Source organism: Hippichthys cyanospilos, chromosome 14, assembly GCF_059441005.1.
Source record: "Hippichthys cyanospilos isolate Australia breed blue-spotted pipefish chromosome 14, RoL_Hcya_1.0, whole genome shotgun sequence".
Lineage (NCBI taxonomy): Eukaryota > Metazoa > Chordata > Actinopteri > Syngnathiformes > Syngnathidae > Hippichthys > Hippichthys cyanospilos.
In genome coordinates, this window is record NC_142382.1 from 19820779 (window position 1) to 19838481 (window position 17703).

At 38.6% G+C, this 17703-nt stretch overlaps 1 protein-coding gene across 2 annotated transcripts in view; it reads left to right on the forward strand.

Moving 5' to 3' along the window:
* The window catches only part of enpep (glutamyl aminopeptidase), a 35006-nt gene extending 21474 nt beyond the window's left edge, over window positions 1-13532 (forward strand). The window contains exons 13-20 of one of the 2 annotated variants that reach the window (XM_088433266.1): window positions 3438-3493; window positions 3559-3709; window positions 4872-4945; window positions 9129-9233; window positions 9315-9488; window positions 10070-10210; window positions 12461-12542; window positions 13026-13532. In XM_088433266.1, the coding sequence (XP_088289392.1) occupies window positions 3438-3493; window positions 3559-3709; window positions 4872-4945; window positions 9129-9233; window positions 9315-9488; window positions 10070-10210; window positions 12461-12542; window positions 13026-13181 (939 nt within the window). In that variant the 3' untranslated portion in view covers window positions 13182-13532. The remainder of the gene's footprint in view (window positions 1-3437; window positions 3494-3558; window positions 3710-4871; window positions 4946-9128; window positions 9234-9314; window positions 9489-10069; window positions 10211-12460; window positions 12543-13025) is intronic. The other variant, XM_088433267.1, reaches the window with a different exon arrangement.
* The last annotated feature ends 4171 nt before the right edge of the window (window positions 13533-17703 follow it).

Consider the following 17703-nt stretch of genomic DNA (forward strand, 5'->3'; position numbering starts at 1 on the left):
TACACAATTAAATGACATACTAAATAAAAACTATATAAAGGATTTATTTACCTGAGTGACATGATGAGCTTGTTATGGCCATATTCCCTAGTGAGGGTAGCCCAGCCTAGCCTTCGTTTTCCTTATCTCCAGCTTCACTTCCATACAAATAATCTTTTTAGCACTCTCTTTAACATCACTAGCAATTTTGGGCCCCATGGCTAACCAATTCATGATTGAGTTAAGCACTAATAAATACGACATTGTAAGCACTCATACGAGATAGACATGCCACCAGCATGGCACCATCTTTGTGACCCCGTGATGCCGATCGATAGCAGACTAGCATCTTAGTGACTCTGTGACACCAACCAATAGTAGACTAGCATCTTAGGGAGTCATAACGCCAACCAATAGCAGACCAGTACTGTAGTGACGTAGGCCAGTGGTTCCCAACACATATACAGCCCTCTCTAAAAACCACATCACAAACGTATGGACGGGGCTTTCTGTCGCTGTTGTAGTTTTTGTCCACTTTTTTTTTTTTTTTAATCGCGCGTTGAGAGGGGAGGGGAGTGGAGCGAGCTTGCTGTGCACGGTATAGAAGAGTACTACATGAGTACGCAGCCAGGTGCTAGACCGCACAAGCACACAGATTGGATAATTTCCCACGGCACACCTGACAATATCTCGCGGCACACCACAGTGGTTGAAAAACACTGACGTAGGCAGTGACGCATGTAGTGACGTTTGAGCGTGGTCATGTACACACACTGAGTTATTGTTTTTTGTGTTGTAAGGCGAAAAAAATGGCGTTGAAGAAGAGACAAAAAAACATTGCGGTCCAGGTCATAAGGTGAAAAATACATAAGGCAGGGACATACTGTACATAAACACACACATATATATATATATATATATATATATATATATATATATATATATATATGTGTGTGTGTGTGTGTGTGTGTGTATATATATGCACAACGCGTGCAAAAACCTTAGGTAAAAACATCACGACTTTATACACATATTAAAAATGAGTAACATAATCTACTGTACAGTTAAATTAAATAACATATACAAAGGAAAAATGACATTTACCTTTGGGGCGACGTGACTTGAGCTGGTGGTGGGTGGAGGCGGAGGGGAACAGAAACCAACCCGCAGAATTTATTTATTTATTTTCTTAAACGGAAACTTTCCTCAAACGAGAACATATCACCGGTGATTTCCTTCTCTTTAATCTATAATAGAAGAAGCCTCTCCATTTTGTTGTCGACCGAGGTCCGTCCCCCGGCAAGGAAAGTCTTGCCCTTTGAAGATTGCCGAGCGGTTACGGCCATACTCACGAGCAAGGTTAACTATGCGTACGCCTCCTTCGTGTTTTTTTATTATCTCCTGCTTCGTTTCTATTGTCATCATTGTTCGAAAGACGAAAGATTTGTGCGTAAGAGGGGGGCAATTAACGCCGCGGTCCACATTCGTAAGATGAAAAGTTCGTAAAAGAGGGAGTATATATATATATATATATATATATATATATATATATATATATATGAATTAAGTGCTTAATTCTAACTTGAATTGGTTAACCATGAGTCCCAAGATTGCTAGTGATGTTAAAAGAGAGAAGAAGATGATTAGTATGGAAACGAAGCTGGAGATAATCAAGAAATACGAAGAACGCTAACCTAGTCTAGGCTAGGCTACCCTTACGAGGGAATATGTCTATAACTGTGAGGCTTTGCGACACCAGGAATAACGGGAGTGTATGGACTCAGACACTGAACACAAAGTAACAACTTAGGATGAGGTTTAATAACAAAGGAGCACGTCACACGCGACCGGAATTAGGGAGCAGTAAATCAAAACCATACAGGGGCCAAGGGTAGAACGAAAAGTGGCATGGACAAAAGTGTCAATGCGAATCCAGAACTTACAAAATAAGCCATTAGAGGGACGGAACCCACAGGCCGGCGACGTCAAAAGTCATGCCGGATAAAAGCAACAAAGCAAAGCGCTCGACAAAAAGAGAAGAACAAGAGAGAAACAAGCTAGGAAAATTGCAAATAGATATGATACGGAAAAGCTCGGGGCGTATGAAATGCTTACACGGCGGAAGTTCAGAGAATAATCCGACGTCGCCGCCCTGTTCCAGCTGTGCTAAATAGGTGATGATATTGAGAACAGGTGCGCAGCCGGTGGCCCCGCCCCTCAATCAGACACGGTCGTCCTGTTATAAGATAGAGCCCCAGCGGGGGGAGACGTAACAGGTCATGACAATAAAAAGCTTGTCACGTCACTTTGAAAGTAAATAAATCCTCTATATATTTTTATTAATGATGTTATTTAATTGTACACATGTATACTTGTATATAACATGCTTGTATGTATATTCTATATAAGTAGCACTTACTACACTATTTCGATAGCACTTTTTAATATGAACAGTGATACCTCCTTAATCGCGGGGGTTACGTTCCAAAAGTAACACATGCAAAGTGAAATCCGTGTAGTCAGTAGTAGTAGTAGTAGTCAGCTTTATTTTTTTTTTATTATTTTACAATGCAATATAGAATATATTTTAAAGCCCAAAATTTAAAACATTGAATTTAAAACAATAATTTTAATAATTTTAATGTAGTAATACAAGGTTGGAAACATTGTCATTCACGTATTTCACAGTCCCAGCTGTGCCGCGCCGCCTTAGTGTCTGTTTCTACTGAAGGCGCAGGAGTCTTTCTCCGAGAGAAGAACATTGTTATGAGTAGTTGTTAGCGCCCTTTCTTTTTCTGAGCAAGAAATTTTTTATGAACGCATATGCCTGGACATCGAATTAAAGTGAAGCCTCTTATAACAATACACTTGAAATTTTAATGTATGACAAAAGAAGTCTAGGTAAAAGTCAAATTTCCAAAGCTGTGCATTTCTTTGTTGCTGTCTGTGTGCCTACATTAGTGTGTGTGTTTGCTCTCGGCACGCCTACGAGTCACGTGATCAGCTCCCAGAGACCAAGGTGTCAATCAATTTTCTTACTACCACGTTCTAATGTGTGCACACACAGGTGGTTACTGGAGAGACACAGGAGAGACGAAAGTGAGCTTTTGGATCCTCTTTTGTAATAAATTGACAAGTGAAAAACCAATACAGTACAGCTTCAACATTTTATTTCTAGACAACAGTAAAGCCCCTGAGCCAATCAGGATTCGCAGCACTGCACGGTTTTTCATCCTTCTGTGCCTGCAATTGGCTGGCTCAAACCTACTGCCTATAGACAAAGACAGCACTAACAAGCCTCCTGTAACCCTAGGATGAATGAATGTATATACAGTACTAATATAATATTATAGAGGAAAAATCAATGAGCGAGACAAGAGACAAAGTGCGCCATAAATCAATACTAATTATAGTCTAAATAAGAAAACACAGATCATAACATTTTCTTTCTGAAACAGGAGTTTGATGAAGCTGATCGCACAAGCTACATCGACGATGTGTTTGCGCTAGCAAGGTAAAGTTTGCGACAAAATTTCACAGTACACAGTTTTTCAATCTTAATTTCATCTCATTGTACAGGGCAGACATAACAGATTATGGCCATGCCTTCAACCTAACCTTGTATCTAAAAAAAGAGGCCCACTACATTGTATGGGACCGCGTTGCTGCCTCCATTGCCTACATTCGGCAGATGCTGTCAGGCAATGCGACTATCTATCCAAAGTTTCAGGTAGGTAAACGAATACAGTAATGTTCTTTGCATGTGTTTAAAACATTTGCATTTGGGTCATTCTGATCTAATTTCAAAAAACAAATTTCAAGTAACAATAAAGACAAGCTCTAGTTTTCTAAAAAAAAAAAAAAAAAAAAAAACCTTTATCTAATTTTGAGGATTTCTTTATGGTTATTAGTCAATATTTACCAATATACTGATCAGTAGCACTGTAGTTGGTTGGGTTTGAGACCCCAAACTCACTACACGCATCAGTCATATCCCCCTCTTCAAGCTACAACCTTTGGTTTTCTAACAAACTCCCTTTGTCTGATTTTAATGATTATTTTAAGCTCATTGATCAATATTTACCAATAAAATGATCAATAGCTCTACTGTTGGTTGAATTATAACCCCCAATTCACTGCACACATTAGTCACATCTCTCCTTTATGCTAAAACCTCTGGGTGTCTAAAAATAAATAAATAAATAAATAAATAAACAAAATCCCTATATCTAATTTTAATGATTATTTTATACGTATTCATCACTATTTACCAATGTATTGACCAATAGCGCTGCAGTTGGTTGGGTTAGAAACCCCCAAATCATTACAAACATTAGTCACATTCCCCCCTTCATGCTACAACCTGTAGTTTTCTAAAAATCCATTTGCCTAACTTTGAGGATTATTTTATGTTCATTGATCAGTATTTGCCAACATATATATATATATATATATATATATATATATATATATATATATATATATATATCTATATATATATATATATATATACAGTATATTGAAAGACACTGAAGCACTAATCATGGCCAGGAGTTTACCACACCGGGGATCAAAACTGGGGGTAAAATGCTCGAAATACAGGCATGGAGTGTTTTCAAAAAAGGGTTTAAGTGTGACTGAGGAGTGGGAGTCATTTTCTCATGTACTGTAAATTCAAGGTGGCAGAAAAACATTAATCAATTTTAATTTTATTTCTGCACATTTTTACCATGAATGATCAAATCAAATGAAAAGTGTGCCATATATGTTTGTTCTAACATGTGAATAGAAGTTATTAAAGCATCAAAAGAATCAATTACATCGGTACAGGGCAGATAAGATAGGTGTCACAGGAATTATTGCTGCCCACCTGTTTTTATCTCCCCCCACAGAAACTTTTCCGTGATCATGTACGAGCAATTTCATCTGAAGTCGGGTGGAATGATACTGGAACACAGCACCAGAGGTTTGACTTTCCTAGCAAAATTGTGGATTTCTTTGCTTGATATATATATATATATATATATATATATATATATATATATATATATATATATATACAGTCAGCCCCCGGCTTACGAGCACCCTGATTTGCGAACAATTCGCTCGATCAGGGAGATTTTTGTCCTCCGCTTACGAGCAAACCACTCGCCTTACGAGCATTTCAACTAACCAGCCAATGAGTATGTAGAAATGTTCTCGCCTAACTGCGTCAACATATTCAGCAGTTGCGTCATCTACAATCATTAACAAATACTTGTAGCGGTAACGTGAACGCTATTGGTCTTACAACCTCACACTGACTGTCTCACTCACGGTGTCTAAATATATTACCATTTAAGTGTAGTGTTTGTACAGCTAAAGGGAAAAACAGCTGACATGAAATTAAATGTGCCGATTGCAGGACAAAGAATTGTCATTGGTTTAAATGTGTGTTTTTTTTTAATTAATTGTCAATACATTCCAACCGTTTAAAAAAAAAGTGTGAATAATTATCAGTCAGTCAAGGAGACGCCAATATGCTATTGGTCGATTAAGGTCACCCGGTCTCACTCACGGAGATGCTATTGGCCGGCGTCACACGTCAATCACAGAAATGCCGATATGCTATTGGCCGAACGCCTTTATCTAGCTTGATGGGACAGGATGGAAGGAAGTAGAGAAAATGAGTGAAAAACGGAATGTTTTGAAGACTTTGCAAACTTTATCTGTTAGACATAGCTTCTAAAATTACTAGCAGCGGTAAAGGAAGAAATAAGAGGATGATGTTTTAGTATCTCCGTGATTTGCACCATGACTGAAAGAGTTACTGTAACACTGTAAGACCAATAGCCTACCTGCGTTGCCGTATTAACTCAAGACGTTGAGCTCTGCACCCTGTTACCGGTGGTATTACAGTGCTATATAATGGTTGCTTGACAAAACTGCATGTCATGTTAATCGGCGACCTCCCGACATGCTTTGGGACAGCGCCGTTGTTGCAATTCTGTGAGTTGAAACCAACAGTGAACTGACGCTCGAACAAGCTATAAGTGTGGTGCCTAGTTAATACAACACACACAACCTCCCCTCCGCCTCCACCCAGCTCAATTCACGTCGGGAAAAACAGCTGACATGAAATTAAGTGTGCCGATTGCAGGACAAAAAATCGTCACAGGTTTAAATGTGTTTTAATCAATAAGATGTCAATACATTCCAACCGTTTAAAAAAAAAAGTGCGAATAATTATCAGTCAGTCAAGGAGACGCCAATATGCTATTGGTCGATTAAGGTCACCCGGTCTCACTCACGGAGATGCTATTGGCCGGCGTCACACGTCAATCACAGAAGTGCCGATATGCTATTGGCCGAACGCCTTTATCTAGCTTGATGGCACAGCTGGTTGGGATGGAAGGAAGTAGAGAAAACCCTGACTGAAAAAGTTACTGTGACACTGTAAGACCAATAGCATATCTGATTTACCGTATTGACTTCGAGCATTCATCTCTGCTCATCTCTGCTTATCTCAGCACAAGTCACGTCTTACCAAAGGTAAAAGTCATTTTTCCTTTGTATTTGTTATTAAATGCAACTGTACAGTAGATTATGTCACTCAATATTAATATATGTATACAGCGTGATGATTTTACCTAAGGCTTCTGCGCGCGTTGCACGCATTCACGAATTAACATGGGTTTGGATTGCCCGCTATACGAGCAATTCGAGTTACGAGCGTAGCCGTTGAACGGATTAAGTTCGTAACCCGGGGGCCCACTGTATATATATATATATATATATATATATATATATATATATATATATATATATATATATATATATATATATATGAATATGTATATTCACACACAGTGTATCTGGCAAAATATTCAAAATATTCAAGGAAATAGAAATAAAAAACGAAAATGAAATATAATGAAAATAAGGTGTTTCACAACCGAAACACGATATATTGGAAAATGAATGTCACGTTGCAAGATGCGTATTGCGCCCTAATGTATTGCAATATATTGATAATATCGCCCAGCTCCAAAAACAAGCAAAAAAATAAGATTGATGACCAAAGTAACACGCTCCAAGTTTGTCACTTGTTTAAAATCCAACGTAATGCAACAACTTACACCTTCCAAACACGTTGTGGTACAGGCCTTACCACTGTAATAAGAGACTCCCAAGAAAATCTCTCTTCCACTACTGAAAGTGGAATAAAAAAAAATGACAGGCTAAATTTCCACATGGTCCTACAAATACACATAATGCTTGAGTTGACATCATATCAAATCAGTCCGCACACAAGTGAAACTAATGACTAACAATTGCTATTAGAGCCATTATCCCTCCACATTGGTTGCAGTAAGACAAAACATCAGTAGAAATTTGATACCCAAAATTAAACCAAACCACAATAAACAAACCAAAAACAAAATATCACATGAAAAAAAACACATTCACACTTTGCACATGATAAGATTGCAACCAATGAGAGAAAAACAATCGTTTTGACCATTCTTGGGGACTTCCTGAAATACACGTGAACAGCATATGTTGATATCTCGGACATATCCATGGACTATGTCCAAAGTTAGCTAGATTTGTCATAATTTAAACAGAGGGGACACTTTGTCAGCACTGAAGTACTGTCCGTCAGTCCGTCGCCCACAGACGCCCGTTTTGCTGACCGTTTTGATGAATGATGGGAATGCTTGAAAAAAAAAAAAGTGAATTAAAAATATTGTAAATGCAATTTTCATCCGTCGTAGGTCTGTGATCCCATCACACATCCCTTTATTCTTACTGAAATATAATACAACTGGCTTGGGTGTTTTTTTTCTGCTTTATTGCTGCATCTTTATCGTACAAACTGCAACCAGTCTGCAGTCAATGTGCCACTAGACACTTTACAGCTCTATGAAGCAGTGGAGAATTATGTTCAGTTGAGTGAATAAACTGGGTTGGTTCAATTCACTACTTGTCATTCACAGCTATAACACAGCTGACTTTACCGGAGATATATTTGTAGTCCATAGTAGTGAAGTCTATGTGTAGTCCTTCCCTTTCTTAATCCTGGTTTCAGTTTTCTTGCTGGTAATTCAGAGAATGCAGAACAAATTTGCATTCTTTCTCTGATTGACTCTTGGCTAGGTTATGCAAGATATATTTTTTTAAAGGTAGTAATTCTTTACACCTTTTCACAATTGCCTGATTAAAGACATTTTTTAGTAAATTCACCCTCAACAGTACTTTGTTTCACTTGTAGTGTTTGTGACATGTAATTTAAACAAATTTAGACAAATATTAATGAAATCATCTTCTATAGTTGTAGGGAAGGTAGAAATGAGTACAGACATCCACAATTCAGTGTCATGTAAAGCATGATAATGCCAATCATTGTACATGATTTTTAATTGCACTCTTGTCCTCTGCATTTCTCAACTGTAGGATAGTAAACATGATGTTATTATAGTTAAATGATGGTATTATAGTTGGCTTTATTTTTTTTATTACACTTTTATTACACTTACACTTATATTACTGTGTTATGTTTCAATGCAGTATGAGTGTAGAACCACAGACATGGTGTTAACTTTAAGTGTAAGTACTAAAAAAGAAAAAAAATAGTGTGAGTGCAAAAAAAAAGTAGTCCAGTCAGTGCCTGACGAATGACATACCTATTGGTGGCTGAAGGTTGGGCAAAAATACATTAATGGACTGACGATTAGAATTTCGTTTGGCTAGAAGAATTACGGACAGACGTTGATGGAAAGAGGGCAGAGCTCTGACAAATGTTAGAGCAGCAAAATAATTTTAGTTCTTAGAGCAGGTCAATTTGGTACCCAATTGCTTCAGTCACTGCATGCCTGCTGTAGTGTGTAATATGCATCAAACGCGACCACCCAATTGCGGTAACTTCATAATTTCTCAAGGTATCATGTGTTGTTTATCATTTTATAGGAAATTAGGTTCAGAATTAGAATACAAAGAATGAATACCTAAATTTGCATATCTTGACACATGAGGGCTTCTTTTCCAGAGAGATTCACAATTACAGTCCAGTTGATTTAGGAGTATTTTTTTTTCCCAGTTCATATCTGAATCTTACCAAGTCTGTATGTTTTTGATGCTGTTAAGTGTCTGATGGATATTTCTTTCAGGTTACTACGGGAAACTGTGCTCAGCATTAGTTGTCAAATGGGGGATCAGAAGACATTGAATGAAGCTTCACACATTTTTGACCAGTGGATTGATGGTAGTCTCAGGTTTGTAATAGTGTTAAAAAAAGGTCTATTAAGAGCAACTATCTACTAATCAATCATGAAAAAATGTTTTTGTTTTTCTAGCGATGTAGCAGCGAACCTGAGATTGCTCGTCTATCGTTATGGCATGAAGAACTCAGGCAATGAAGCAAAGTGGAACATCATGTTTGAGAGGTACAAAAACACCTCCTTGGCTCAGGAGAAGGACAAGTTGCTGTATGGACTGGCATCTGTGCAAGATATAAAACTTCTTTGGAGGTAACTGAAATATCATCATCGGACTCTTTTTCTCATTGAGCAAATTGGAAATACTCTTAATTCAATCTTGTGTGCGTGTGGTTTTGTGGTGTATTTCAGAAACTGTAACTAACAATTTACTTCATGATTGGCGTCATGGCAATATCAGATGTCGATATTTGTATTGACTAAAATGCACATGAACATCATATCAGTTTTTGTTTTCTAAACGTCAAGCCAAAACAAACACAAAAAAAATCAAAGTAAGTACTGTATTTACAAATAAACATTTTAGAAAATACTTAAGAGTAAATTAAGATTGGTGGCAAGTACATAAGATCAAATATCTTGGCTGGTCACTGATTAAGATACCTGTTTTTAACTTAGAAGCATATACAAACAATCTTTGAAACATTCTATTTTCTGTTGTTGCAGTTCCATGTTTTAGCAAGTTTGTATTGCCTGAATTAATTTCAGCTCATTGCAGCTACAAGAAATTCAATAAATATTTGAGTTCAAGGTTAAAATCAAGAATCAAGTAAGTAATTAATGGGTACAACTAACAATTAGATTGCTCAAAAAATTATTGTCTTTACAAATAGGCTCCTCGAAGCTTCTAAAGATGAAAATGTGGTGAGAAGCCAGGATCTGTTCACTCTGGTGACATATGTGTCATACAACCCACTGGGCCAGAGCATGGCCTGGGATTGGACCACACTCAACTGGGAATATCTGGTTAATAGGTCAGTGCTACACAGCTGACATGTATCAAAATCCAATCCATCCATCCATCTAGCCATCCATCACGTTTTATATTTCTATCGCTACTGTATGCTGCAGGGATATATGTAAGCTAATGTAGATTAATTGTGAAAATTTAACCTACTGGACCATTGTCCACTTTGGTCTAATATACTCTGATAATATACACGTTAAAAAAACATAAATTATTATTTATTATTAAAAGTAGATATATGTATTTCATATTTTTATTTTATATTTGCGATGATAATAAAGACTCAGCGGTCAACTCAGCTGGCGGTGAAGATACTGGATTGATGAATGGATAAAATGTATTTATTTTTTCAGCTGAATGTAAGTTAAATTGAGGTATCAAAACCAATGGTTTTTGTTTGCGTATGTGAATTTTAAATTAAGTGGAATGTAATATATAATTTCATTGTGAGCACAACATTGGTTATGGCTGCTAACCTGACATGCATGACGTGAAATATGAGAGCAAAATAACTGTCATATGAGCATGACGCAGTAAACCTTTAATGGATAACATTCAAAGACTGGTACTCAGTAATACATACATACATACAGAGTCCATACTACAATTGTCATCTGTCTTAGATCGGGGTCAGCAGTGGAGTGTACTTTATATTGCACTTGCTCAAAGCACGTTAAAAAGGTTCACATTTTCCCACAGGAAAAAAATGAAAGCCACAAAATCTTTTGGACATCTGCTGTGAGGATAACACTATAGAAAACTAGTTAAATTCAAAGCTCATCCTCTTATTCACAAAATTAAAGCCTTACCTAAAATATTCACTGCCGCCAAAAATGCTTTCTGTTTTGTCATCGTTTTTGTCACATATATCGTTGAAATCAAATCCAACTGAATTCAGAACTATGTCACTTATTGCAAATAAAAATTTGCAAAATAAAAGCCTAGTAAAATGGTCTGGAACACCTTTGATATCAAATGCTCTCATACATAATCAAGAGGTCAAGAAATTCAATATACTACTTAATGTCACGTTCTGCCTGGGTTATGTTCGGCTATGGGTTTTTATTGTAGTGATTTTGGGTTGTTTAGTCATTTAGTTTCTATAGTTTCTTCTCCGCGTCTGCCTCGCCTCCCTGCCTCATTAGTTTGATCTTGTCCACCTACCTGTTTACCTGCCCTCCTTCTCCTCCAGTCAGCTTCCCCTGCCTTTTGTCTCTCCCCCAGCTGTGTCGTGTCTTCTCGTTAAGTGTGTAGTCTATTTAAGTTCCCAGTTTGCATTTGCTTCTTGTCGGGTCATTGTCTATTTTCTGCGCTGCCTGGTCCTTGTTGCATATCTTTCCCGTGCTGCCTCCCATTCCTTGTTGCCCCAGTAAGTTGAGTTTAGTGTTTTTGGTTGTACTTTGTATTTTTGGTCCATTGCGACCCTGCTTTTGTTTGTTATTAAATATCCTCCTTTGAGCTTCATCCCAGTCTGTCCTGCGTCCTTTTGGTTCCACCTTACCCACATTCCACATTGCCTCAAGTTGCCATGCCCCATTGTGACACTTAAGCTTGAAAAGGCACAGTTGTGAACTGAAAATCATTTGAGGTCATAAAACAACATCCGCAGCTCAAAACTGTAAGAAAAAACCAAGATGTGCAAAACTGTCACCTTGGCAAAAAAGTGTTTTCTTTGAAGAAGCCAAAGTCTAAAATACATTTTAGTTTGAATAACATCACAAATAATAATCTTTTATTTTAATGGTACAAGAGCACAATAATCTTCATATTTACAATTACATTTAGAAAACACACAAACTAATTTAAAATAAAATGATGTGATCATTATTTTCCAAAGTCAGAGAGAGCCGCAGCAGAAGGATGAAAAAGCCACATGCAGCTCTAGGGCCATAGGTTGCACTACGCTGTCTTCGCTCATAAAGATGAAAACTGTTGACGAGCTCAAATTACGTAAATGCTGCTCTATGCAGCTAATGGAGTAAGTGGTGATAACAGGCAAAGTGCCTCATTGTTCCATAAAAAGAGATAAAGCTATACTAAATGCTCATTTGCAGTGTCATCTTTTTCCATTGAATGGTGCTGTTCCAAACAAGAAGCCAAGGATTGTGTAATGACCCATTGCATTTTATTGCTCAGCACTGAATACCCTTCATTTCAGAAAACATCCTTCTTTTTTTTTTTTACCAGTGCCCATGTGACCAATGGCATTATCTTCCTGTATTCTGTTTAATAATTGATGAATTATTTTTTTTTACAGATACACAATCAATGATCGGAACCTTGGCCGCCTTTTGAATCGGCTGTCAACCACTTACAACACAGAGCTACAACTGTGGAAGGTTTGCAATAATTCATATCCAGAGACAGCAATTGCAGTCACGCCAACATAGGAACTACCCAAACACTACTCAAGACAAAATAAGACAGTACCTGTAGTATCAAACAGTGTTACTTGAACAAAAGGCCCTTTAAATTAGATATGTTGATGCCTGCAGAAACCCTTTTACAATCTCATGTACCCTCAAGGGATCTCGTACACCGATTTGAGAATCACTGATCCAGAAGAACCAAAAAATATCACAAGCAGTCAATAAGGCTTCATTGTCCCATCACTAGTTCTAAATATGGTACTCTATTATGACCAATTTTTTATTTATTTTTTAAACAGATGATTAATGCAATATTAACTATGTAATGCATTATTCAAAATCTTATTTTTGCTACATACAGAAACTTTAAATTGTTTACACATACATTCACTTTCTGATGATTGAAAAAGGGACTGACAGTACTTACTGTTATATTGTGTGTTGATCTTGCAGATGGAGCATTTCTTCAGCCTGTATCCCAATGCTGGTGCTGGGGAAATGCCAAGGAAGCAAGCACTGGAGACCGTCCGAAACAACATTCAATGGATCCAGACAAATGAGAATGAGATCAGTGTGTGGCTTGAGAGTAATGTCCAACCAACTCAGTAACATGCGTCTCGGAAAACAACATATTTTAAATGTAAAAATGAAGACGTCTACAAAAAATTCTGATGACTTTAGTCCATTTAGAATGCTCAGCAAGATGTTAAATTGACGTGATCTCTGTCTGTATTTGTCCCTTGTTACAACAGTTTTAGCAGGTATCACAAAAACACACTTTCTTGCTTACCTAATTTAGTGTCCAGCAATGAGTTATGCTATTGAGGAGTACTAACAATGATCTTTCTTTTCAATCTGTATTTAATTTGCATTGACATTGAAAAGCCTTATAAAGTGAAAAGTGAAATCACTTTTTCCTCTGAATACAATATATATTTTTAAGATAATTACTGAAAATGTAATGACTAAGAACTATGTAATATTAAATTGTGATGATATACTGTAACACTGAACTGTTTTTCACCATGTCATTTTTCTTTCTTGTTTGAGTGTCACGGGTGTGCCTGGCGGGTAGGAAGGCCGGCGTGTTTGCAGAGGAGGAGGACCCAAAAGCGTCGAGACAGGGGCTTCATGAAATCCATATTTATTAACTCAACGAACGGGAACAAAAGCGGGAAAAACAGGACAGCAAAAAACTTGAACTCAGGGCGCAGGCAGGCTGGCAAAACAGAAAACAAACACTTCGGGCAGGCTGGCGGGAAAATACGGAGCTGAGGGACGATGGGCGAGACGGGATAACAAGACGACAATACGACTACGAAAACGCAACAGAGACAAAATGATAATGATCCGACACGGGCTGTAACGTAAACTAGGTTTAAATACATTCACACTCTAATCAGACAAACGCACGGCAGCTGGGCAGGGACAATAGGCAAAGGGAGCGGATTGGAGGACACGAGGGGCAGGTAACGCGGACAGGTGGACTAAATCAAAACTAACGCATGGAGACACGAGAGGAGCAGGAGCAGGAACTATATTTGAAAACAGAATCAAACAGAACCCCTCAAAATAAACCCACAACCCAAAATCCAACAAACCATGACATTGAGCATGGTAAACGCAACACACTTTGTCCAGTGACATTTTGGCTCATTGGTCGGTAGAGTCGCATTTCGTTTATTGCCAGTCGTGACTGAAGGTGGAACCAGGACAGGGTTTTACCTTTCTTGTGTAGTAAGCTGACACTGACTGGGACCACATCCCCCAATTTCGTGCCAGCTCGCTCCATAAGCTACTTCTCTTTAGCTTCCTTCCTTTTGGCTCAGGTGGACGGCCCTCGATCATGCTTTAGTTGATCCATCTCAACTCTTTTCCATCGATAACTGGCTCGGAGACCAGGTGTTCCTCAAGGTGCTGACGACCTCGTTGGGACAGTGAACGCTGGGATGGCCCATTCCAGGTGATCGCAGCAACAACAACTGCGGTGAAAGTTGAAGGACGCGACGAGTGGATCCACCAGTGGCAGTGCAAGATCCTTTGACCCCCTGTTGATGGGCCTAGTGACGCCAGTCCCTCGAAGTGAGGATCAGCACCCCCAAGTGCACGGATGGTGCACCAACGAAAGACCACAGTGGGAGAAAGGGTTTTTGTGGTAAACACACCCCTCTCAAGAGAATGGCCTATCCGCCAGTACTCCTCCAAGAAGCATGCTGCTTGGCGGCGCCCTTGTGTCCGGACGACCAACAACGCCTACCTCTCGGTTGCTGGCGGTTGCCCACCAGCGTCATGGGCAACCTCCAGCTCCTGACGGACAACACGGGAATAGTGATAAACGTTACGTTTGTTTCAGTGTTGAGAACTCCACCTATATGTCCAAACGCAACACTGACAAAGCACCAGTCCCAATCACAAGACAAACTTCAGTTTATTTTTGATGCGATTGGTATGACCTGGAGCATTCCTGACAATGAAAAATTGATTGACAAAGCAAATTCAGCGGGTTCGTATTTGCCATAATTGGTGCTCTATTTCCGGAGACTGCGTATAAACTCATCGAGTTGCTCAATTATTTCAATCATAAGGTATACACGTTGACTGATTTCACGGAGGCACCTTTTACGCAACACAGCCTCACAATTACATGTTACTTAGAACCATCCCAAACAGACAATAATGGATGCTGTTGGGGTTAGCAGCGCAAGAGACCATGGCCATGGGTGACTATCAGCCCGTTAACCCTGACTCTGACGACGACTCACCAAATATGTTAACCATTCAAGATGCACCTACGGAAAAGATTTTAGACATAAGATGTTGATATGGTTTGTGATGTTTGTATACTGTATGTATTGGACCAAAAACAGCTTTAGCCTTTGTTTTTTTTTATCTTTTGTAACAAGCTCTTGCTTGGGAAGGGTTTCTACCATTTTCCCACTGGGTTTTTGGGTAGTTTTCCTCCCACTCAAGCAATAGCTTTCGACATCGTTTGATGTGTTTTAATAATGATAATCAGGGGGGATATGTGAAGGGAATTATATATTAGGTTGTTATCATTATGTGCTTATTTCTTGTCTACGGTAGCCCGGAAAACCCAAATTTAGAAAAACACACAAAAAAATTTTTTCAACCATTCAGATGTTGTTGTAGGAGGCCATTGGAGAAGAAAATGAAGTGTTTTCAATTTTTTTTGTTTTTGTAAGTTTTTACAGAAGTGTTGTAATGTTGCAACATTGGGAGAGAGGGAGAGCAGAATTTCCTGTAGTGTGAACTCATTGTCGGAACAACAATAGAGAACAAAGGACACATTTGCAGGCTTTTGCTTTTGTCCCAGAACATTATAACTTAAGAAAATACAGACATCATTCAGACAATACATACAGTACACATTGTCACACATTGTCATACAGACAATATAGACATCAAAGACAATATAGACATCAAAGTCCAGCATCATAGTTTCCAGAGTTTGTCCATCTTTTCAGTGTCTGACACTGTTAAATTGTTCACAAAATGTACGCTTGTCAACAGAGATTGGAATCTGTTGCGTGGCATCACATCAGCAACAGGGGGGATACGTATATTGTTCTCCCAATACATACGGGTTCCCGCCATTTGTACCAAGCCCATCCTAAGGTACATCCCCAACATTTTCTGTATTTCCTTGGTATTAGTGTTGACAGATCTTCCAGTGTTTTGAACGCTGTACTCGCTTGTATTTGTTGCCAGAGCTCCAATCATTTCTTCTGACACAAACTTTTCAAAGTACTGTAGTGGTGTGTGGAGGACAGGTGCATCGTCTGTGATGGCCGGACCAGAGAAATCAGTATTGGGACTGATAAAATCCTTTTTTTTCCAGCAATATCTGTCACGGGACATGATGGGTTTGTTTGCCTGCGGCTAAATGTCCACAAAGGCGGGGCAATCAGCTGGTCTGGTATTTTCTTTGTCCACACAGGCATCATCACCTGACTCCTCATCACTTATCATACTTATCATATGAAGTGCTTACACATTGCCCTGAGGTAACCTAGTGACTCATTTCACTGGTCACACAATGGCCAATTTGTGAACTGATTATAATTTGAACAGGAATTGCAGGGTTGCATGTAGCCTCCAACGACACCTTGCATTCCTGATCGTTAGCAGCTGTTCCAAAAGAATGCATGACCCTCCAAGCATCTCCCACAACTTGTGACCGTGAATTGGTCACAGCTACTGTGACCATTGCTAGGAAGATTTCCTTATCAACAGCCAAGACGAGGGACATGCACAAACAGAATTTCTTTTTTAGAAAGTCCTTCTTTCTGTGACGATGGGAAAACACAGAAGAAAAAAAACAGGAGTGTTGACGGTAGTTAAGAAACCACACGTTGCTGAGCTAGTGGAGATCTTTACCCTTCGCATGCCATCACAAAACTGATACAACAAAGTCCAAAACAGAAAAGACAAAGCCAACAGGTTCAAAGCATCAAAGGATCATAGCAACATGCCTACTGGGTGAGAGACATGGTCCTAGTGTCCGCCACATTAAAACTCATTAAAAGTAAATGAAAACGATCAGATATGGCACTATATTTTTGCAAATTAGATTCTCTTTCATAATATATGTAATGCAATGTCACGCTAAGGGATAAATGTAGTTGTGTGTTTAAAGTTATATTGGGAAAATTTTAGTTGAAGTTCCCCTCAAAACGGGTGTTTTGGCAACCACATTCACCCAATGTTGTAATTTTGCAACACTCACAAAACAAGCTCTAAATAAACTGCAAGGCACATTTTCCATAATAGCTACATATCTACATGTTCTAGACACTGTAATAAACACAAAAAAAATATTTAAAAGCATTTTACTTACTTCTATGGGATAAATCCTGTCAAGGCAATTGTAGGGATGATGCTCGATCGGAAATCTGGAGGTTGTGTGACTTCTTGATCTCGGGGCACGCCTTATATACAAAAGTGTGAGCCAATAGCATTGTGGGATCGAACAATAGGACCCAATGAGCATGTTAATGTAGTTGAACCCCAACATTTATATATATAAGTAGGTTTTTTGTGGACAACAAAAATTGTTGTAATTCTGCAACTGTGGGTAAGCAGGGGCTAGAATAGTGTGCATTGCTATCCA